The following is a 22,452-nucleotide window of genomic DNA, read 5'->3' as shown; positions in this document are numbered from 1 at the left end:
ATTGATTTAACGTCATAAACATGAATTTATTTACTAAAATGAATAAAACATAAATTACTTTAACGGTCATTTTAACAGTCACAAAATGAATAATTGATAATTGGATTCATTTTGGAAAGCGAGTGTACAAAGTAGTAGAACGTGTTTCACTTCACTTGGATAGTTGAATCCAAGCGAACTTTCTTCTTTTTTACAAACAAATCGTTAGGTCTGCCTCTGACCGTTCTCTGCTCCAGCGCGCGCGCCTGATCGGCCGGAAATTGTTCGTACGAACAAGTGCGGACGCGGGCAGATCTGGCTCCTCGTCGGCAGCCCGGCGTCAACGAACCAATCCGGGCAGGCAGTCAGTTGTCAGCATCAGCCACGACCAGCAAACCTCCGTCCCCGGGGTCCAGCGTCGCCCTCCTCCCACGCGCTGCGGCGCTGGAGAATAATTTGGGCAAAAGGCAAACGCATTGTCGGCTGTAAAGGGTAGAACGTCTCCACTCTCCCGTACGCCGATACCCACTGACGCCACCGCCCGAAGCCTCCCCGAGAAACAGGAGCCGGCGCGGGGATGTCGTCCATCTCGCGGAATCTCCGGCGATCCCTCGCCCCGGACCGCCTGCGCCGCCTCTCCCAGCACCCGCGAGAGTATGTGACGTCGGAGTGCCACCGCCCCGTCGTCCTCCACAAGCGCGGCCCCGACATCCTCCACGACCCCTGGTTCAACCGGGTACGCCTCGGTTTCCGTTCCGTTCCCACCGGCTGCTCGCGGGCGGGCGGGCGGTGGTGCTCCCTGTGACCCTGTCTAGTTCGCGCTCTTGGGGGTTCTGAACTTGTGACGCTGCTGGCTGCTGCAGGGCACGGCGTTCTCGATGACCGAGAGGGACCGCCTCGGCCTCCGCGGCCTGCTCCCGCCCAACGTCGTCTCCTCGCAGCAGCAGATCGACAGATTCAGTACGTGTGCCCCGTCGACGAGCCGCTTCATTGCTTGCTCTGGCTTTTGGAGTTTGCTACCTGATGCATGAATCGCTGGGGATCTAATTGGATCGGCCGCTATAATGTGCAAATGATGTTTCTACGAATGTGGTCTTGGTGTTGGGTCATCCCTGGAGTTTAGTTTGAGGTTTGGACTTTGGAGATTGAGTCAGCTCAACCAGTGCTCCAATTGCTTAGCTTTAGGATGATACGGGTGCTAATTTCTTATGATCGTTTCTAGAATCACTGATGGACCTTTATAGCCTCAACTATCTGTAGAAGCTATAAACCCTAAACCCTACAGAAAAGCTTCCCTACAATTAAAAATTTACAATAAAGTACTAAACATATTTATGGCTCGAAAGCTTAAGTGCGGAAGTTGCTCGATTCTTATCCACTGCTAGAGCTAGAGCTAGAGCCTAGAGGAGATGCATCACTGCCGGGTGGTATGCCAGCTGGGTTACTCTTTACAGTAACTCTTTAAGCCATTTGAGAAAATTATAATTACTGAAATAGACTGTAACAGCATTCTGCAATTTTTATTTTAAAATCTAATTTATACTTTGGTTACAGTGCTTGATCTGAAACGGCTGCAGAGATATGCAAGAGATGGCCCGTCTGATACTTATCCATTGGCAAAATGGCGCATCCTTAACAGATTGCATGACAGAAATGAAACGATGTACTACAAGGTGTGCGCCTTCACAGTCCACACATTCATCTAGTGACATCCTTATTCCTGTTGATGTTGCATGTTCTGTTAAGGAACAATATCTTTGGTTTGCACCTCCAATGTGTGGTTATGCACCTTCTGTGTTAACTTTGTTTCCCTTGCAATATCAAACATAACTGATTGAGAACTTGTTGAATTCTGTTTCGAAAATGATTGCCTTGTATTGTCTCATTTTTCAATAGGTACTAATAGATAACATTGAGGAGTATGCACCTATCGTTTACACACCAACCGTTGGACTTGTTTGCCAAAACTACAGTGGTCTGTTTCGACGCCCTAGGGGAATGTACTTTAGTGCAGAAGATCGTGGGGAGATGATGTCCATGGTGTACAATTGGCCAGCTGATCAGGTATGGGTCAGTTCAGTGCTTGCCCGGTGTTCACTTAGTAATTGTCTTCTGTAGTTGAGCTATTCCATTACCTTTAAGGTAAAGTACAGTTGCGTTAAGATATGCCTTTTGATCCTTTGCCTTTTGGAGATCTAAAAGGACAAACATTTCCAGAACTTTTTGTACAATTCCAAAAATGGTTATTTGGCCATTCTGTTTCAGGTTGACATGATAGTGGTGACTGATGGAAGCAGGATATTGGGTCTTGGTGATCTTGGGGTGCATGGTATTGGCATTGCTATTGGAAAATTGGATTTATATGTTGCTGCTGCTGGAATAAATCCTCAAAGGGTGTGTTGAATGGTTCTTTAGAACTCTAATTTCAGATTATTCCCCTCTTTCCCATCTTATTTTCAGTTCCACCTAAACTGGCCACCTTTTGCAGCCAAATAACTCTTCAAATGGAAATTGTTCTTTTGTTGATTTGGTTGGAGTAAATTTGATAATTTAAAAAATCTCAAAGAAATATGCCCATGGAAGATATTCATCAAAAACCTATTTGACATCTGAGTGGATTTTTCTAAATGGAAATGCACGTGCAACACACATGTGTATATGAAAACAATTATATCTTATACAATAAAAGAATAACAATGTTAGACTTAGCCCGTAGAAGCAGACTAATAAAAAATATTAAGCTATTAATTTATTACAGTTTAATCTATCAAATCATGGTACATCAAAATTCACATAAAAATCCAAGATGCGTTACCCTTGCATGATAATATTAGGTATAGAAAGGGAACCATGTTTTTAATGAAACGATAATAGCTTGTAGAGTACACTAGTGTTATCTAAAACAGAACTCTCAAGTAATCTACTGTTGTTCCTTTACTTGCTTACTGTTGGTTTTCGTGTGGACAAATCTTTCGTGTCTTTCATTTCTTTCTTACTTTTTTCTAGGTTCTTCCTGTTATGATTGATGTCGGAACGAACAACGAGAAGCTCCTTAAGGATCCTCTTTGTAAGTTCGTGCAGTATTTAATTATCTATCAAACACCTAGTTTTGTTTTCACACTTTTGTCATACCAAACACCTAGTTTTGATTTCACATTATGGCCACTTTCTAACTGTAAGGGCTAGTTTGGGAACCTCATTTTTCCAAGGGATTTCTATTTTCCCAAGGGAAATTAGTTCATTTTCCCTTGGGAAAATAGAGTTGCCAAACTAGCCCTAAAGGAAAAGACCATGTAGCAAGTGCCATAGATTTCCATGTTTTCTAACACATATAGTGATACCTGTTCAAATTAGATACACTTGATACTCAGCAATATATCAAGAAAAATTGTCATGTTATTCCATTTTTTCTTGATTTCTTATCATACAGATCTTGGGCTACAAGAGCACCGTCTTGAGGGAGATGAATATGTTTCAGTTATTGATGAATTCATGGAAGCTGTTTTTACTCGCTGGCCTAATGTTATTGTACAGGTGCTATTTTGACATTCTATGCTTCATTTCATTAACATTTTCATTATGTGAGGCTTTATCCGAAATCATATCACAATACTTGTATTTTTGTAGTTTGAAGATTTCCAAAGTAAATGGGCCTTTAGGTTGTTGCAGCGTTACAGAAAGACTTATCGCATGTTTAATGATGATGTTCAGGTCAGTTCTAATTTCTGCAAATTCGTTCCTAAGATTTGCTGTCATGTTTGTGCCAACGTCCCCTAGTTTTTTGTGATACCATTGCACAATATTATATCAAGCTTCTAGAAGTGAAATAGAGCTTGAGGTTTTGACCTTTGACATCTGGTTAAAGTATTCTAGTTAGTATGTTTCATTGTTATCTAGAAGAGTCAATGCGTTGCTCTTGAAATGGCTATTCTTTGTGTATATAAAGGGAACTGCTGGTGTCGCAATAGCAGGCCTTTTAGGAGCTGTACGGGCACAAGGGAGGCCAATGATAGATTTTCCAAAGCAAAGGATTGTTGTTGCTGGCGCTGGCAGGTCCGGAACGCTGTCTTTTTTGCACTTAGTTTAAAATTAGAATAACATGCTAAGTGGTTCACAGCAAATCTTGTTTATTTTTCTGATGACTTAGCAGTTAGCATATTCACTTCAGTAAGAATCTTGGAAATATGATCACACTGCTGTGCAAAAGAAATATTGCCTCTATGTTATTCTATTCTTTACAGTGCTGGTATTGGAGTGGTGAATGCTGCAAGCAGAACCATGGCAAGAATGTTGGGAAACAATGACGTTGCTTTTGAGAGTGCGAGGAGTCAATTCTGGATAGTGGATGCCCATGTAAGTTGGATAACCAAGAACCATTTAACGATTCATATATTTGCATGGTTGCCTACTATTTTATACTATCCACTCCTTCACCACATGGGAATGATAACCTTAAGTAGAAATGAAGGTTTGAGCAGTTACATGCTCTAAGAAATTTACCTGGATCACCACTGTTGTATTTATCATGTCGTGTCATTGAGAGTGCTTCTTGCTCTATAAGGATTGATTAGCTGTGCCCAATCATTCAAAATTAAATCTTTGTTTTTGCTAAGTTTTTTTTGGACAAACTAATTTTCTTTACTTTTATGAACTCATAACATGATTTACATTTTCCCTTGTGTAGGGCCTAATAACAGAAGACCGAGAAGATATCGATCCAGATGCACGGCCTTTTGCTAGAAGAAAGAGTGAGCTTGGTCACCAGGGCCTAAGTGAGGGGGCAAGCTTAGTTGAAGTGGTACTGTCTAATCTTGTACATGGTGCTTTTATAAGCATGATACATTGTGAGGTTACTATTTTTTTTTAAAGATGAACAGCCACATTTTGTGAAGGAATATGTATTTCCAAAATAAGTTTCTAATATGGACTCGGTTCATTACTGCACTCTTTATTGATTCATGCTCTTTTCCAAAGAGACCAAGTACGAATCTAGGTTTGAAAAGAACCACTCTACAGCAAAATACTAAGGAGCATTCATTATTGACTCATCATGGCTTTTAACACAGTTTATCTGTGGTCTAGAGCTAATGCCATTTCATGTGGTGTTAGACTGACTCAGATCATTAAACCCACCCCAACTTGGGGTTTTATGTTATTTCTGGTTTGGCATGTTTTTAGATTTTATTTTCAAGATTAGCATTTATTTTCAGCTTATGTATATATGTATATTTAACATTAAAAAATGACTCAACCTCTGTTTACAAATCGTCCGACTAATCGCGATTAATCGCGATTAGTCGGGCTGGTCGCCGGTAAGTGGCCGACTAGGGGGACGACGCGATTTGTTTTTCTGGTCGTCCAAGTCGTCGATTAGGCGTCCAAATCGTCCGATTAGTCGTCCGATTAGCCATCTCTGGTCGACCAGTGCACGGCGGGCTAGATGTGCTATTGGGCTCCACCGTTTTTTGGGCCCAGTAGCCGCATAAATCTGTTGGCGCCCCTAAACCCTAAAGCCTCCCCTGCGCCTGCGCCCCTCTCCTATACTTTCTGTCCTCTGCCGGCGGCGGCTGCTCCAGCCTCTAGGGCTCTCCACCGTCCACCAGCGCCGGCGTGCAGCTCATCCTTGAAGGTTGTCCCTGCCCCCTGCTCATCTACAAGGCACAAGATGAGCTCGTCATCCCTGCTCCCCTCCTTCCCCCTTGTCTGCAGTCTGCAGTTTTGCATTCTGCGTAGCAGTACCCATTTATTTGGATGCTGCTGCTGCTTTTTGCTTGGATGCTGATCTGCTCTAGGTAGCAGACTAGCAGGTACTCTATTGTTTCACTTATGCTGCATTCACTGGTTTCACTTATATGTAGCTCATTCACTGGTTTCACTTATGCTGCATTGCTGCTAGCCTGCTACTGTTATATTTCAGTAATTCAGTTCCAAACTTCCAATTTAATTTCAGTTCAGTATGGCTTATATGCCTAGAAATACATATATACATATATATATGGCTTATATGCCTAGGAGTATACATAGGACGACTAGGGACGACCAGAGGCCGACCAGAACCGATTAGTCGACCTAATCGTCGCCCTAATCGCGATTAGGCGCCTGGTCGGTCCTGTTGGTCGACTAGCTGGTCGCCCGACTTGAAATCAGTGGACTCAACAAACTTCAGCTTATAAATCTGAACATCTGGTATGGTACCTTGTTTGTTGTGCAGGTTAAAAAGGTGAAGCCTGATGTCATACTTGGATTATCTGCTGTTGGTGGTTTGTTCTCGAAGGAGGTAAGAATAGTTGCATGTTACTTTCTGCTTATTCTGAAGCATTTACTCCAATGCTATAGTATTAATAGTAATTCATGCTTACTGGGCAGTTACTTTTTTCACCCTTCTACTGGTTTCCTTATTGCAACTTTTTTTTCATAAGATAAGTAGGGGAGAGCAGTACTGACTTTTTCTCTTGACCGGCAGTAGAGCTGCTTGTTATTATATTAAGAAGGGAAAGGTACAGAAAGAAAACAAACCCCATCAGGGCCTAACATACACCTCACACACCCACACTCACAATTTGTAAAAGGAAAACAACCTGGCCAACTGGAGCAATGTAAGCAACCCTAGACCAACAACTAAGACTCAATACCAAAGGGACTCCAACTCAATGGCAGCGGCAGAGTTCCACAAAGAGGATTCGTGCTGAACACCCTGGACAAGCTGAGGAATGTTATGATTGCTCCCTTCAAAGACAGCCATGACTATGTTTCCACAAGTACCAAACCACTAACATGACCAAAGAGTGAAATCAGGCCTTGCCGATTTGTTCTTTACCTCATTGCTTTATTGGACGGAATAAGGGAATAACTAGGAATCCCCAGTTAAGAGCCGTTGGCTCAAAAGTTAACTTAAAGTTAAAATTATAATATCACAAACATAACCAAATCTGTAGAAAGTCGACTTTTCGTCTATTCTTGGTGGGAGAAATACTTTCAATCAAACAAGTCCTCAAATGTACGTGCACCCTTCATAACGGGGGCAGATCCTAGTGGAGGCGAAATTGGAGCTCCGCTCCTCCTTGGCTTACAGAAAATTGTCAAGGCCTGCTGGCCCATCAATGCACAACCCAGCTATGTGTATTATACAAATCCATCAGCGAATTAGATGAAGTCCAAAGTAAGCTACTATGTGCAAGCATAAGTCCTCATTGCCCATAGATCTCCATCTAGTGCTGGCCTAACTGGAGTCTCACCACAATTCGCTGCACGATGACCAGGAATAGGTAATCCCCCCCCCCCCCCCCCCCCCCCCCCCCGGCATGCTCTGCCACTGCCTCATAGTTGCAGCTGAGAATAAAAGGTAGCAAATCCGCATAATGTTTGAAGAGAATCAAATGAATCGTTTTCTGTACAGTTGCTACAGTTTTTTTAAACAGAGTAAACCACAGTGTAGAAGGACAGGCCTGGTGCAGTGGTGAGAAGCCTTTCCACTGAGCCAAAGGTCTTGGGTTCGATAGTCTCTCTGCAAAAATACAGGGGTGAGGCTTGCCTCAGGTTATTCCTTCCCTAGATCCCATTCATATGGGAGTCGCCAGCACTGGGTCTATCATTTTTTAGAGTAACCACAATGTAGGTTCCTAAATAAGTCGTTAAGCTACAGAGCTGCACATTTAGGTCCCTCAACTTAAAAGAGGTCAACAAAGGTCTAACTCATACCAATATTGGAAATTAGATATCGTATAATGTCTTTAGCTTGATCTAAATTATTTGTCTGACTACATGATGTTTAAGTAAGGAAAAACACTCAACCCAAGAGGAGAGACATCCAGAAGGCAGTGCATGGAAGGCCTAGAAAAGTTACCCAGAAGTCAGCTCTTACCTGTATGGGCACTGCTGTCAGCATGTCAGAGTCCTTATCTTAACCCATACCTTTGGGGAACATAGCGGGGCCTTTTTTTGTGCAAGAACCATGTATCGGGCCTTTGTTAGTAGCGTCACAACTGCAGGACTTACCACCATGCTACAAACATGTTCTCTTGGTTCTGGACAACATGATACTAAAGTAAGGTCAATGGAAAACTGATGTCCTTGTAAGTTTGTATCTTGAGAAACATTTATGTATTTAAAAAAAATACTTTCTTCCCTTCACTATTATCAAACAAACATGTATTCAAAGTTTAGCTTCACCAAACATTTGCAGTTAAGTCAGATCCAAGCCTGCTCTCACATGGTTAAGCAAGTTTTAGAACTGAAATATGCAGTTCTCAAGTTTAGAGATCTAGTGATTTATCTGTGTGAGTTTATGGTTCTAGAATGCGCCTTACATTGTCAAATAACGCATGAGTTATAGTACTAATGGCATTTGTACTAATTTTCAAAGGCCTCCTGCTAATGACAAGTGGATTACATCTAATTAGACATTGTACTCACCATTTTTTGACTTTGAAAAGCTGTAAGTTATGGAAGTGAATGCTCATAATGGGGCACTTGTACCGTCAGGTTCTAGAGGCACTAAAAGATTCGTCCTCGTCAAGGCCAGCAATTTTTGCAATGTCCAATCCAACTAAGAATGGTTTGTGCCGTGTAATTTTGATCTAATGTTTTGACGGTGAATTTTGATCTGATGTTCATTGTTTGCTGCATGTCTTATCTAATTATGTACTCATTCCATTTTGTAGCTGAGTGTACACCTGGGGAAGCATTTTCAATTCTAGGTGAAAAGGTCATCTTTGCTAGTGGGAGCCCATTTCATGATGTGGATCTTGGTATCTCTCTTTCCATTCGTAGTCCTTGTGACTCATTTAAAAAAAAACTCGGCCGGGGAGGGAAAGACCGTCCTCCCGGTATTAAATTAAGAAGAGAACGAAACATGGTCTCGGCCGAGAAAATTCCTGAACCCTGGCCCTCCATCACTAGCGGGACGTCACCGCACACTCTGCAACGGCCCAGCCGGAGGGTGGTGTGCAAGACGTAACCCGAGAGAGGCAGGGCACAACGAGTTTTTTTTAACCAACCCCAAAATCCCCCTTAGGCCTTGTTCGGTTAATCCCGTTATGTATGGATTGGACGAGATTGGAAAAAATTGTGAAGAAATTTGACTTGCTTGGGATTTAAACCCACCCAATCCCACTTAATCCACATGGATTGAGAGCTAACCGAACAAGCCCTTAGAGAGGGATCGAACCCTGGATCTGGAAGTGCTACTCGGAAGCCTTAACCATTACGCTAGAGGCCCTTTCGCTTGTGACTCATCAATTTTTCTTATGTTGACTCTCAGCCATTACTGCATCTTACAGGTGATGGGAAGATTGGCCATTCCAATCAAGGGAACAACATGTACCTCTTTCCTGGGTTAGATAATTTTCATTACACACTATGCAATCGGGTTTTGTTTTTATGACAGCTATGGTTTCATTTTTGGCTTCTTTGCTGTGCAGAATAGGGCTTGGAACCCTTCTGTCTGGTGCTCGGGTTATCTCTGATGGAATGCTGCAGGCTGCAGCTGAACGGTGACTCCCTTGATCTCTTGCCATTAAACCTTGTAACACAAAAACACAATCGGGCTATTACTTACATCTTTAACTGTAAAATTTACTGTGTAACTTTTTATGTAGTTTGGCTTCATACATGAAAGAGGAGGAGGTTCTCGAAGGGATAATTTATCCTCCAATTTCCAGGTTTTATAGTTGTAATCCGATCTTCCTGTTTGTGTTGTATGCTATGCCTTCTATTCTAATATGTCCCACATGCAGAATACGTGACATCACTAAGGAGGTGGCAGCAGCAGTTGTGAGGGAGGCAGTAGCAGAGGATCTAGCTGAGGGATACCGTGACATGGATGCACGTGAGCTTGCACGACTCAGTGAGGTGGTTAATCTCTTCATTTCCCAAGCAAATTATGTTATCCTTATTATTGCTTTTTTTAAACCTTGAAATCATGGTGATGCAGGAAGAAACTAATGAATATGTCAAGACGAACATGTGGAGTCCTGTCTATCCAACAATAATATACAAGAAGGACTAGATAGCTCTATTTGCTATTTTGCATATGTTCAATGATCATGTATGATATACTTTAGGCTGCGTTCTGGAAGGCACTCCAGAAGTGTAGGCACGTTAGTTATAAGAAAACAGCCTTCATTGTTCATTGACCTTACTTTTAATTGAATTTAGTACACGAGACACCTTAGGCCACAGTTCCTGACGTACTCCATGGTGCTGAAACATTTCCCATCTCAAATATCATCAACTGTACCACTACTGGAACTGTAGTCCAATCCCTCTCAGATGTTAAAATCCTGTGTGTAACTTTGAACACAGACCAAATAACAAAGCCAGAAATTTGCCAGAGGAAATCTGTTCTGGCAACTTGTTTGCCTGAAATCGTTTGATGGTTATCTCTCTTATCTTACAATGTATTTGTGTCATCTGAAATGTCAGTTCTGAGTTTTTATTTGTTGTTGTTGAGGTTTTTTTTTTTTTTTTTTTTTTGCTACTGATATTTGAGAAGATTGTCACTTACGTTTTTGTCAAAGATTATTCTACAGTGAATTTAGGATAAGTCGTGTAGTCAAGAACTAAAGGTAAAGACACGAGGATTTATACATATTCTTGTAGCAGTGTTTATTGTCTATGCAATACAATCAGGTCATTTGTTTAAATAGGGATTCTCAGTCCTTTTATGGTCCAAGAAGGGGTGGGATTTATAGAATGTGTATCTAGGCCGATTGCAAGATATAGATAATAATCAGGCCTAACCTAGTTTATCCCGAATTATTAAGTACCTTATCTTTATCAGTACATGTGTTTCATCTTTATTAACCAGGTTTTGCCATATCTACATGATATTAATATTGTCAAATCAACAGTTTTTACCATTGGTAGCTGTCAATCTGTATTGGTCCTTGTTGAAAATGCTAGTTCCTTATCAAAACATATTACTTCTCACTCGAGACAGTTCCTAAAAAAGGACCAATCCCTACGAGGATTGATTTCTTTCTCCAGTGGCATAGGGGAATTATCTCCACTTCTTTGGGTTGTCTGAGACGCATGAATGTCACAATCACATCACAAGTGTACTATGGAAATGGATTACATCCACATGTTCTGTCAAACTGAGATGATCATCCGTGCTTAATGAGCTCTGTGACTTGCATGATCTGTGCACATATGGGGAGCGAGTCCTACAGCTACAGCCTGGCAAAAATGTTAACACATTAGACAGGAAAAAGAACCGAATTGCATGATATGGGGTGTTTCGTTTAAGAAATGGATTGTTCCCACACCCTTCTCGCTTTCACATTCCACTCACATCTTTCTTCTGCTTGGAGAATGGATATGAATTTGATCTCTTAGCATGCACATGATTAGTATAACATAGAGAAAAAATAATTGTACCATGCTTCCTAAGAAAATGAAGAGAAAAAAACTGAGGCACGTGTCCGGCTGATTGGTTCCTTGTGTCCGTGGCTGATCGTCTGAGCCTGGCTGATCGGATACCGGGCGCTTTGGCGGTAGAGTGGATGCAGGTAATTGGCCTTCAAATGGCTTGTTTTGCATCGACTCGTGCAACCCATGTCTTTCACGTGCAGACAACCAAACATACGCTCAGGTAAAGTCAATGCACGCAGTGGTTTAGGATAAAGCGATGCGGGCAACCAATCAGATAAATAGAGAAGCATTTCCAACAACGGCTTTGGCATCCCCATCCATTCGAAACCAAAAAGTCTTCAGCTTTAACTCGTGAGCAACAGCAACCCAAGGATGTCATCTGAGGACGGACACTATAAATACTATATGGCTCGATCTCTATCCTATATGTACAACAATACAGTTTTAAGCTCGGGCAGTGGGAAAAAGATCGCCCCCGTAGTATTTTACTAAGAAGAGCTTAACCGAAGCCTGACCAGAAAATGCCACGAAAGCTGACTCCATCACATATGGGAATGCCACCCTTACGATTTGGGCCTTGACCTAGACATGAGAAATGGTGCTACTCAGACCACCTAACCAACTCATAACTCATCTAGAGGTGCTTTCACAATAATACAATCTTCTAATCCTGGTTCACATCTTCCACTCCGTCTCTTGCCACCTATGGTTCATCTCCTTCATCCTCATCTCCCGGGCTACCGCAGATGGAAACTTCAGTGTCGAAAACGGTACTTTTTTCTTCTTCCAAAAGACCAAAACTTGGTCAAAATTAGTTGACTTAGGACAAGAAGCTTAAATGACCTATAATTTGGGAGAGTAAGGGAGTGTGATACTAGGATTCTCCACGACTATAGAAGCGAACCATACAGTGTCAGAGATAAATTGTGTTTCTAACACAGTTTTTTTTTCCAGATGGAGCATGTGAATATTGGAGCGCTAATTGGCGCAGCACTTGACAATGGCAATTAATGTTTCTGCGTCAACAAGTCTTTACAGGAACGGGGCAGACTGTGGTCCATCCGTGCATGGTTGATAATTGTCACATCCGGGTTTCGGGGCACCAAGACCCGGGCGCGAACATAATCACCAGATGTGCTGGGACCAAGTCTCACACATATGATGAATCATGACACAAGATCGAATGTCACATATTTACTAAATAATATGAGTTCTTTACAAAATAAATAATTACATTATAAGGAGACAACGGTCCAGCAACCCAAAGTTGACTGGGAGACGACGACCTAGATCTCTCACGAACACATCACAGCATCCTCCATGCGCCTCATCATGTGGTACCTGTTCTTGACCTGTGGGGGGTGTGAGACAGCAAGAGTGAGCTCACATACGTTCATCGCTCAACAAGTTGTAGGGAATAATGTGCATGAACTCGCTAAAGGTGGGAACTCACGTGAAGTGTAAGGCTTACCAAAGAGGATGGTTAGAGCTGAGCATTGCTTTTAAAGTTGGTCAAAATTTTATTAGCAGTTACTAAGTATAAGTAAATACCAACCCAATTAAGTAGCAGAACAAAAGTAACAACCTCACCTGTGATGCAATGCATATGACAAATTGAGTTTAAGTTCCATAATTTAATCATGTGAGGGTCCAAGCTGCTCATGATCGTGAGCACGGCTAGTATACCAGTTTTACACTCTGCAGAGGTTGTGCATCTTTACCCACAAGTCATGCTACCCATCTGCCAAGGGATCGCGACTTCCCATACACCTCTACCGAGGAGGCGAGGCAGGGTAACACTACGAGGCCTTTACAAAGTTCCACTAGCTTCAGAAAACCCGCTACAGTTTATAGGAAGCTCCAATGAAGGGATCCCTCGCATGACCGCCATCGCAGCAAAATCATCCCAAGGACCTCCCTACATTGACCACTCCCCTACTGCCCTTGCCCCTTTCGGGTAAGGTAGTCTTCCACTAGCTTTCCTAATTAATCAGCCAAGGGCGTCCATAAACCCTTGTGGTAGCACTGTTTTTCCGGGTGGTCGCTCCATGTTCCAATTAACATAATGATCTTATCATGAACAGTAAATAACAACGGATAACAAAAGTATAATCTTGAATGATATATCTTCATACCCAAAACCACATAAAGCACTAGCAAGTACTACCCAAAAAGTTCAGTGGTAAACAAGGTATAAAGATAATCAAACTAGGGTAACCTATTGGGTCCCATCAAAATTAACCTATGCAGATCATTATGATTAATTAGAACATGAGTGGGTAAAAAGAAGTGATCAAGGGCACAACTTGCCTGGCACTTGAGATTCCAGGTACCAACTTGCTCTTCAGGTGACTCGTGACCTCACGCTAGTCGTAGCAATACAAACAAACATGGTATAGACAAAATTAACATCACACCAAACATAAGGATAAACTGTATAATAATGATCTACGCGTTACTACGAGATCGTGGGAACAAGAATCGCTAAATTCGAAGCTACGATTATTAAGTTAGGAATTTCTGAAGTTATTTAATACCTAGAATAGAGTTATTCATGTGAATAATTTTAAATCAAGTTTCATGGTTAGACAAAGGTACTAGGTAATAAACAATACTTAAACAAAATTAATGCCACTGGAATTAATCAATTTGGAGCTAAATTCATCAAGTTATGAATTTTCTAAGTTTATCATATTTATTTTTATCCTGAAAATCATTTTTGATTTTATTTTCCTGAAATTCCCAGACTCTGGACGGCGACTACTATTTTCCGAAAACTCGGGGGCTAACACGTGAAATCCCCCAGACACAGAGAACTCTGCACAGGATGGCGGGTTAGTTTTATAAAAGTGAAAGGGCTCTTTTGAAAGAAGGCCAGGCCGAAGGGGTAAGAAGCAACCAGAGCCGTTGGATTTAAAGGATACGGTCCGGATTAGATTTTTTTTATAACACTGAACCGGTACGCAATCGTACCTGTTGGATCTTCATCCAACGATTCAGATTTTTAAGTCGCGCGCACAGCTCAACACCGCTCATCCGCCGATCTATGGCCCAGATCAGATCAGGCGAAGGGGTCTGTTCTGCCCAATCCAGATCGTCGTTTGCGAATCCAACGGCCCGAGGGCTTTCTTCCCCACAAGGCAGGACGCGGCGACACCTGGAGTCCTGCCCGCGGTGGTTGCCATGGCCGCATCACATCCTCTCCTCGCTTTCGATCGGCACAACACCGATCCTAAAGCTATTATACACATAGGAGATCGGGGCGAAACTACGGTACGCACTCACCACAGCTTTAGACGAGGAGGTGACGCAGGTTACGGTACATGGTGGCGTGGTGCTCACGGTCCACCCCGGCGAGGAATCACCGGCCCCACGGCGGCGGTCCTCACTTGCCGAGGATACGTACATGCGCGGAGGCTTCCCGCGACGCTCCAAGAACACCCGCCAGGGTCGGGGAGTTGCCCACGGACGAGATCCATGGTGGCGGCCAACAAGTGACCAGTTCTCGGCAATGGCGGATTCGGCGCTCAGTTTTCTGGTCGCGATGGTTCAGCCATGGGGGACTAGAGGGGCGCGGCAAGAAATATATATGGTCGAGGTGGGGGTCCGAGCGTCGAAACGGCCCTAGATTCTATGTGGCGTTTGTTACGGTGTCTGTTGGCCGGGGGGGCGTGATTTCTTCTATGTCCGAGAATGCAGGGAAGTAGATGAAGCTGCCCGCACAGAGGGGATGGAGCTGCCATGCGGGTCCCGCCTGCCATCGACTTGGAGCAACGCAGGCGCACACACGTGAGGCTGACGGGGTAGGCTCAAATGCCAGTGGCTGGCGCAGATGTGGAAGTTGGGCCAGTGCGCGGGTTGAAAGGGGGAAATGGGCCAGAAGGGGAGGAAACGGCCCAGGAGCGATCTGGTTTGTTTTTCCTTTTTTTCTATTCTATTTTATTTCCATTTGAATTTTAAATCTACACAAGTTTGAATTTTTCAAACCATTAGTTTAGATACACATATAGAATTTCTGCATGATGTGCAAAACATATTTTATATATTTATTTAATTTTAGTTTTTTTTGGACATGCTTCCAATTATATAATAGAGAATAGTCCACACCTTATTAATTCTAGGGAATATAATTTATATTGTAGATTATATATATTAAGAAATAGTTTAATCACCATTCTTCTATATAACCTAATCAAAAAGCAATTTAGTTTATCTAAGTATCTTTAATTATTTACTTTTTTAAAAAAAATATTCATTTTGGGAGCAGTAATTTCCAAATTATGAATATCTTTAAGGAAAGGCGTTTTGATTTAAAACCTTTTGGGGAATTTTCCTTATTTTCGCCAAATTGGACTTTACGGTGTTACAGTAATGATAGCAGCCTAGCAGGTAATTTCATTTTGCTAGTAAGTGGTGTACACTAGGCCGGGCCGGAACTTAAACTCTTCTGTTTGCACTAAACAAGTTAGGGCTTGTTCGTTTGTATCGGATTGGTGGGTCGGAACGATTCCTAACCGGATTGCTTCTCTAATTTATATAAACTTTGAGTAGCTGGAACGATTCCGGGTGCAATCCGACAGAAACGAACAAGCCCTTAGTGATTGCCAACAAGTCAGGTGCACAAATCCTTACTGTTGCTCCCAAAATGGCGTGACAGGTGATCACATATTCTGGGGCAAGCAACGGCACTGACTTCATCCTCAGTCAGCATGCTGGTTCAACCCTGATGAACCTTGATCATGTAGGAATTGAGTGCAGGAAGTCCGTGCATAATAAACTTGTCTAAAATCTTGAGCGGTATGCGACTATTTTTTTTCCTTCACAAGGCAAAGAAACTGAAATGTACGACATACTTCCTCCCAAAATAGTAGTCGTTTTAAAGAACTAGGAGTTCACACAATTCTTGATGCATGTGCTTTGTATACGTGTCTAGATTCATCATTTATTTGAATATAAACATAAAAACCAAGAGCTAAAACGACTAATATTTTGAGATGGAGGGAGTAATGATTTAGCACAACGAACTTATGACACAGCTTACATGTTGAGATTTGACATCTGATACCAGCAAGTAAATTTTGAGAGGTAAACATTGCAGAGCATGAAGAGATAAGGCATGCCAAGTTATGATTATTCATGACTTGTACAAATAGATAAATTGTCCAGAAACATTTACGTATTCTCTTCATCCTAAAATACAGGAGATTTTGAGTTTCCTAAGTTTGGCCAAATTTAGGGCAGGTTCGGGATGGTGGACCCCCCTACCAAACATTTTAGGGCTACTTTGGAAACCTCGAATCGCTTTTGAGATTGGAGGAGATTGAGCTGGAAATAAACTAATTTCATCCTGAATCCCCTTCAATCCTGAAGGGGATTTGAGTTTCCTAGAGGAACCGTTTTCCGGTGAACAAGGTCCGGAGCCAAAAAAAAAAAGTGACTCCTCAAATGTTCCGGCTCCTCTAGAGGAGCGCTTGAGGAGAAGCCCAATGATATTTTTGACGCCAAATCAGCATCATTAGATAATTTATGAAATATGTTTTTTATAATTCGGTTTTTAAGGTGGTGCCTTTATAATTTACCTCATTGTTATGGTAGATGTCAATACTCTTCTCTATATATTTGATCAAACTTAGAACAACTGAAAAGGCCTTATATTTATGAGAGGGGCAGTATGTGGGAACTTAAAAAAAATAGTTACTAGTTCTAAATACCTGTAGATGGCTGAATGCAGACTGTGAACCCCACATGCCAGCTTCTAAGACGAACTCATGATGCTGTATGGGCTGCAATCTCCCCACCAAGTGGCCTTCTGTCCATAAGGATGCTATTTACCAGCGGAGCTCCACATGGCAGCAACGAAATATAGCTAGTTCCAACAAGCACAAAACTGGACGACTAGTTCCAACAAGCACAATACCACAGAACTGGACGGCAGGAGCCACGTATGATTTTGGGGTCCAAGTGCAGCTGCTGTAACTATAATTGGATACATAATAGCATTCTAAAGCTAGTTGTGATGATTGATTGTTCCTATGCTCTCGCAACTTTTGCTTTTTTTTAATAATGGTAAGATTTTGGCGCCTACATAATAATTTCTCATGAAAGAACACACAAAACTCGCCGTACAATCGATAAGCTCTCTTACCACTCCAATCCCATTGAAAGAAAGGGTTAGCCTTATTTGCCAGGAGTGGACCAGAAATCTAAAATGTACAAAAATGCCATTTGATGCACAGAAGGCACTGGTACATCAAAACTGAATATAATTAGCACCACAACTACATCAACTTGGCCAAGATAAATACTGTACACTGACTTCAACTAAACTACATCAACTTGGCCAAGATAAATACTGTACACGGACTTCAACTAATGCCCAACTAAATTTACAAAGACCGACTGACCCGTTCAGTTGTCCACTGACGAATACAAGTTCTGGAGGACGAGGAATTCCTGACAATCATGCAGCCCTGAGGTTTATCAAAGAACAATTCAATTTTCAGTAAAACTTTCACATGATTGTAATCAAAATTATTAAGCCTAACAAACAAGGTTTCCTATCTCATTCCACATTCGCGAAAAGTTAACGGAAAAACCTAAATAGCCAAAGTCTCAGGCTTGTGGACAAACTAAACCTAAGTTCAAGTTAACTGAAAATAAAAGGACAAGCAAACATAAAGAAGGGAATCACCATCTGCTTAGGAAATCTCGTTAGAAGTGAAAGATACCAACTTGGCACATTCCACATACATACCAATTTAGCCTTGTATTTGTAGCTAGCACAGTGAACATTTTAAAGGACGTTTCTCTGATGCCAAACAGCTGAGTAGCTGACAGCAGTGAAATGGACAGACAGTACACTAAGCAAAAAAAAAATTGTTTCTTATCATTACTACTATATCACCCTCAGCCCTTGAGGTTCCACTACATAGTAAAATCTTTGCAGTTCAAGTCATTGCTACACCAGTGAATTTTTCATGTTTAGCAATGGACAATAAAATCAGCTCTCCTGAGTAAATTAACACTACATCACTAACTACTTACCAATGTTGCCAGTATGATCAAATGTGCGCCGTCAAAGCCCCATCAGGCCTGCCATTTACCCATGTGAAATTCAATAAAGCGGTAAAAATGATGATATGTTGGAAATACTCGAACATTATAGAGTATATACCATTTGTTGTCTGTGCAACCACTACTGGTGTGGAATGGTCAGGATGTTGGGTGCCTACAAAGGAAATTGCTTGACTACTTGAAGCAACAGTGTGATTTCCCATATCAGGATAGCTTGTGTGTAGAATATCATCCAGATGTTTCTGAATAGCATTTGACTGACTTTCGATGTATGACATCACATCCTCGGATTTGGCAGCTCTTGAAGCAATCAAGCTAGCCAACCGACACATGTTACTGAATCGAGCTTCTGAGGTTGATCGCATGACACTGCCAGACCCATAGGTAGGTTCCTCCCCAATTTGAACAGAACGAGCATCTTTCCTCCATCTCTTCAAAATATATTGTTCTGGAAGTTCTTTGATATTCTTGAGATCCAGCACTTTCAGTACATGACAGCATTGAATCCCAACAGCTTCAAACTTCTTGCAGCTGCAAGTGGTCGAGCCATCTAGTGCATCAAATTTGACAAAACTCTCTGATGGCTTCTCATCAAGCACAATCTTGTACTCAGAGATCGTGCCAACCACACCGCAGGGGAAGGACATGCAATTCATGTAAGCCTCAAACTCTCCCTGGAACATCTTGAAAGCTTCAGGTGTATAAGCATTTGATGATTGTTTTAGCATTCGCAACGATGGGATAGGCAGAGTAACCTGGCTGCCATCAACATCAGCATGCAATTTCTTTGATCGATGCTCTTCCAGAATAGACTCATAACGCCTGAAGAACTGCAGGATATCTTCTTGCTCACTGAGGTCTCGTCTTAGTTCATTAATCATGTTATCCTTACGAAGGGTTGAGAGTATATCAGCAGAAAACATGGTTCTCTGATAAGGTAAAGCCCATTTTTCTTTCTCCAGGTAAAGTCTGCTGAGCCACTCACTCTCACCAATGTCATGTTTCTCAACTAGCTTTTCCCATGCTGACAAGAACTCAATCTCATCCTCACATTCAAAGAGACAATGGTTCAAAGCATTGCTGAAACTTTTTGAGCTTTCAAACACCTGCTTCAAGTGCCTCTTTGAATTATGGTAGATATGCCACACCCCTGTGCAGTGATTGGTGCCAGGCCACACCTCTGCTGCTGCAATGGCACACTCAGGACGTTCATCAATCAAAATAGTTTGTGGGTGCCTAGCATGCATGGCATCAGCAAACACCTCAAATACCCATTTCAGCGACTGAATGCTCTCATCATAGAGCAGTGCTGCGCCAAACACAAGTAACTGCTTATGGTTGTCAACACCAACAAAGAGTGCAAATGGCCGTCCATAAATGTTCAATGCATATGTTGTATCAAAGCAAACAACATCCCCAAAACTCCTGTAGTCAATTATTGATTTTGCATCAGCCCAGAAGAAATTCACAGCGGATTTCCCATCAGGCCCCACTCCTACCGCGTAATAAACTGAAGGATTTTCTACCTGCAACTCCTCCAAGTATTGCAATGCTGCGCCAACATCCCCAAGCTGCACACCCTTCCCTTGCTTCCTTCGATGCATTTCCCCTGCTCCAAGCTCATGTGCACGGGCTCTCATTTTATGAGACCGCAGCTTATGCACGCTGTCTGGATTGGCCAGAGGATGGTTATGCTCTGGAAAAAACTTTGCTACACGGTATGTTCGGCAGGGGGTGATCTTTATCACCATTCTTGCCTGACATCCGGTCCGTGTTGGCGGCGGACCTGGCCTAGGTGTGCCTGCTGACCCTGCACCACCATTTGCAATGACTATGGCTCCACCCTCTTGCTTGGTGCGGTCACTGACACCCTCGCGAGAACAAACAAAAATACGCGACACTATCATCCCTCGCTTCCGCTTCTTGTAGGAGCGCCGTACACTGAAGCCTACATGTTCGGCATATCTGTTATAGAAGACATATGCATCCTCCTCTGTCTCAAAATGCATATCGGCCCGCGGCCCATCCCTTGGGTCCGGCAAGCTGGCCACTGCTACAATGCTGTGGTGTGAAGAGCTCGGCGACAGCAAGGCTAGTGACACAGCGGGCGAGGAAGAGGCGAGCGGGTGGTTGTGATCGGCGACGAAGTCAGTAACACGGAAGGCGTTTGCGGAAGGAATGAGCTTGATGGTGAGCGACGCTAGGCAGCCTGTGCGCGAGTCCGGGCACCGAGGCGCAGGCACCAGCGACAGCGAGGGCGAGGACGCGACTCCGGAGCCTGCGGTTTCGTCCTGGGGCTTCTTGGGCTCCTGGCGGAAGCCCTGCTTGGAGCAGACGAAGAGGCGGCGGGTGACGGTGTGCCGTGAGTTCTTGGACTTGTTGGACTTGCGGACGACGAAGCCGAGACGGGCCGCGTAGGCCTTGTAGAACTCGTACGCGTCGTCCTCGGTCTCAAAGTACGTCCCCACGCGCGGGGAGGTGGGGGCATCGGCGTCTGTGTCATCGGCGAGGGCGGAGGTTGGTGCTGTCAGGGCGAGGTTGGTGGCGGCGGCATCGGCGGCGCCAGAGGAGTGGGAGGAGGAGCCGGAGGACGTGGAGGACGACGGCGAGGACTCGCCGGAGAGGCGGGAAGGGTCCCCGGCGGTGGACATTAGGGTTTGCGCCAGGGTTTGGAGGAAGGAGGAGGGAGAAGGGAACCTGTGGGGTGGAGGGATCGCCTGCGGAGGCGGCCGGTGTGGGTTAATGTGTGCGGTTGAGCCTCCCACGGCCCACGGGGGCGACCGAGTTGGTCTGCGACGTGGTCATGGCCTGATGGGTGAGTCGCTCGCTCGTCGCTCCCCGGATTTTCATTGAGTTCTTCTTTCTACTGGAGAAAAAAAAGAAAGAGACTCAAGTTAAGGGCTAGTTTAGGAACCTCGTTTTTCCACGGGGTTTTCATTTTTACAAGTTAAATTAGTTTATTTTTCCTTAAAAAAATATAGTTTCCAAGTTAAGTAGACTTGATGATGATATTACCAGACTTGATAACGTTATTGTCAGTATTAAAATTGTATATAATAGAAATTAAAAAGAGTACAAACACACCTTTAATCTCTAAATTACCTATGTATAATTGTTTTAAGCTTATTATGTATTGTCAATATCATATAACACGATCAAAGTATATAATAAAAAAAAGTACAAATAGGGCACATGTCCTGACATGATCACATGATGGTTCCCGTTACCTACTAGTAGTCTTGGGGCTAATTCGGTGGATAGAGATCCCGAGTGGATTCATAGGGATGGATCCTTTTGCTATTCGTGATTTCTATCCACCAAATCAGCTTTTAGGGATTTTTTTTTGTTAGAAGAAAAGTGAGTAGGAAATTAGTGTGTATTGGTGAGAGTTTTTGTGACGTTTCACCTTCATGATTTGTGTTCTTCTGCACTTTAACTATCCAGTTATTCATGCTTTGCTATGGTAGTAGATAACGAGGTCTACATAATCATACCTTGATTTATCTTTCTTCCATGGATATTTGCTGCTCCCGATAGTTTTATCCGAACCATGCATGTATAAGGGACAGATGCCCCTGAACCGATCTCAATTTTTCGAATATCATCTGCTGCTGGTGCTTACCTTTATATCCCTCGTTAAACAGTATGCCCTCATCTGAACTCTGATGTAGTCTGCTGCTTATCTGTTGTTCAGCAACGTCATACCCTGGTAAGTAAGCTGTGATCCAGCAAGTTGAATATCTCTGAGCCTGGTGCCTGGCGAAGAACATGAGGCTATCCGCACTCATACTACCCTATTTATCTACCCTAAAAGGAATATTCCATCCTGGTCAGCAAGGTTTTTTACTCTATCCAACAATTCTCCGCGGTCACAATTACTCTATATATCTACCCTATACCAACTACCACATATTTTATTATTTATTTCCATCACTTTTCTATCCACACCCAAGTACCCAACTGCCTTCCGCGGTCCCACCTTGGCCATGCTGCTACGGACAGGCCACCCATGCGAGGAGAGAGATT

General features: G+C 42.9%; 2 protein-coding genes and 1 pseudogene across 2 annotated transcripts; 2 read left to right on the top strand and 1 right to left on the bottom strand.

The window, feature by feature from the left end:
• Positions 1-262: 262 nt before the first annotated feature.
• On the top strand, positions 263-10,313 carry LOC100191942 (uncharacterized). Its single transcript, NM_001361608.1, has 19 exons — positions 263-715; positions 843-939; positions 1,534-1,652; positions 1,876-2,043; positions 2,245-2,373; positions 2,986-3,046; positions 3,410-3,513; positions 3,607-3,690; positions 3,926-4,032; positions 4,221-4,332; positions 4,664-4,777; positions 6,191-6,256; positions 8,461-8,533; positions 8,640-8,726; positions 9,258-9,312; positions 9,399-9,470; positions 9,576-9,638; positions 9,714-9,828; positions 9,911-10,313. Exons 1-19 carry the CDS (start codon positions 557-559, stop codon positions 9,983-9,985), a joined length of 1,860 nt encoding a protein of 619 aa, NP_001348537.1. The 5' UTR covers positions 263-556; the 3' UTR covers positions 9,986-10,313.
• A 1,785-nt stretch (positions 10,314-12,098) lies between these two features.
• LOC109941199 (expansin-like B1) lies at positions 12,099-17,379 on the top strand (annotated as a pseudogene).
• A 131-nt stretch (positions 17,380-17,510) lies between these two features.
• LOC103633192 (protein FAR1-RELATED SEQUENCE 5) lies at positions 17,511-21,294 on the bottom strand. The gene is made up of 3 exons (XM_008654877.3): positions 18,527-21,294; positions 18,397-18,444; positions 17,511-17,822 (listed from the first exon to the last, which is right to left on the bottom strand). Exons 1-2 carry the CDS (start codon positions 21,075-21,077, stop codon positions 18,428-18,430), a joined length of 2,568 nt encoding a protein of 855 aa, XP_008653099.1. The 5' UTR covers positions 21,078-21,294; the 3' UTR covers positions 17,511-17,822; positions 18,397-18,427.
• Positions 21,295-22,452: the final 1,158 nt, after the last annotated feature.

The sequence above is a fragment of the Zea mays genome, chromosome 7, assembly GCF_902167145.1.
Source record: "Zea mays cultivar B73 chromosome 7, Zm-B73-REFERENCE-NAM-5.0, whole genome shotgun sequence".
In the NCBI taxonomy this organism is placed as follows: Eukaryota; Viridiplantae; Streptophyta; class Magnoliopsida; order Poales; family Poaceae; genus Zea; species Zea mays.
This window is presented reverse-complemented; position numbering and strand designations above follow the sequence as displayed.

Coding starts and splice junctions, on each gene's coding strand:
- LOC100191942 (NM_001361608.1), top strand. CDS start 557: ATGTCGTCCATCTCGCGGAATCTCCGGCGATCCCTCGCCCCGGACCGC. Junction 2,374..2,985: donor CTGGAATAAATCCTCAAAGG/GTGTGTTGAATG, acceptor ACTTTTTTCTAG/GTTCTTCCTGTTATGATTGA. Junction 4,778..6,190: donor GGGCAAGCTTAGTTGAAGTG/GTACTGTCTAAT, acceptor TTTGTTGTGCAG/GTTAAAAAGGTGAAGCCTGA.
- LOC103633192 (XM_008654877.3), bottom strand. CDS start 21,077: ATGTCCACCGCCGGGGACCCTTCCCGCCTCTCCGGCGAGTCCTCGCCG.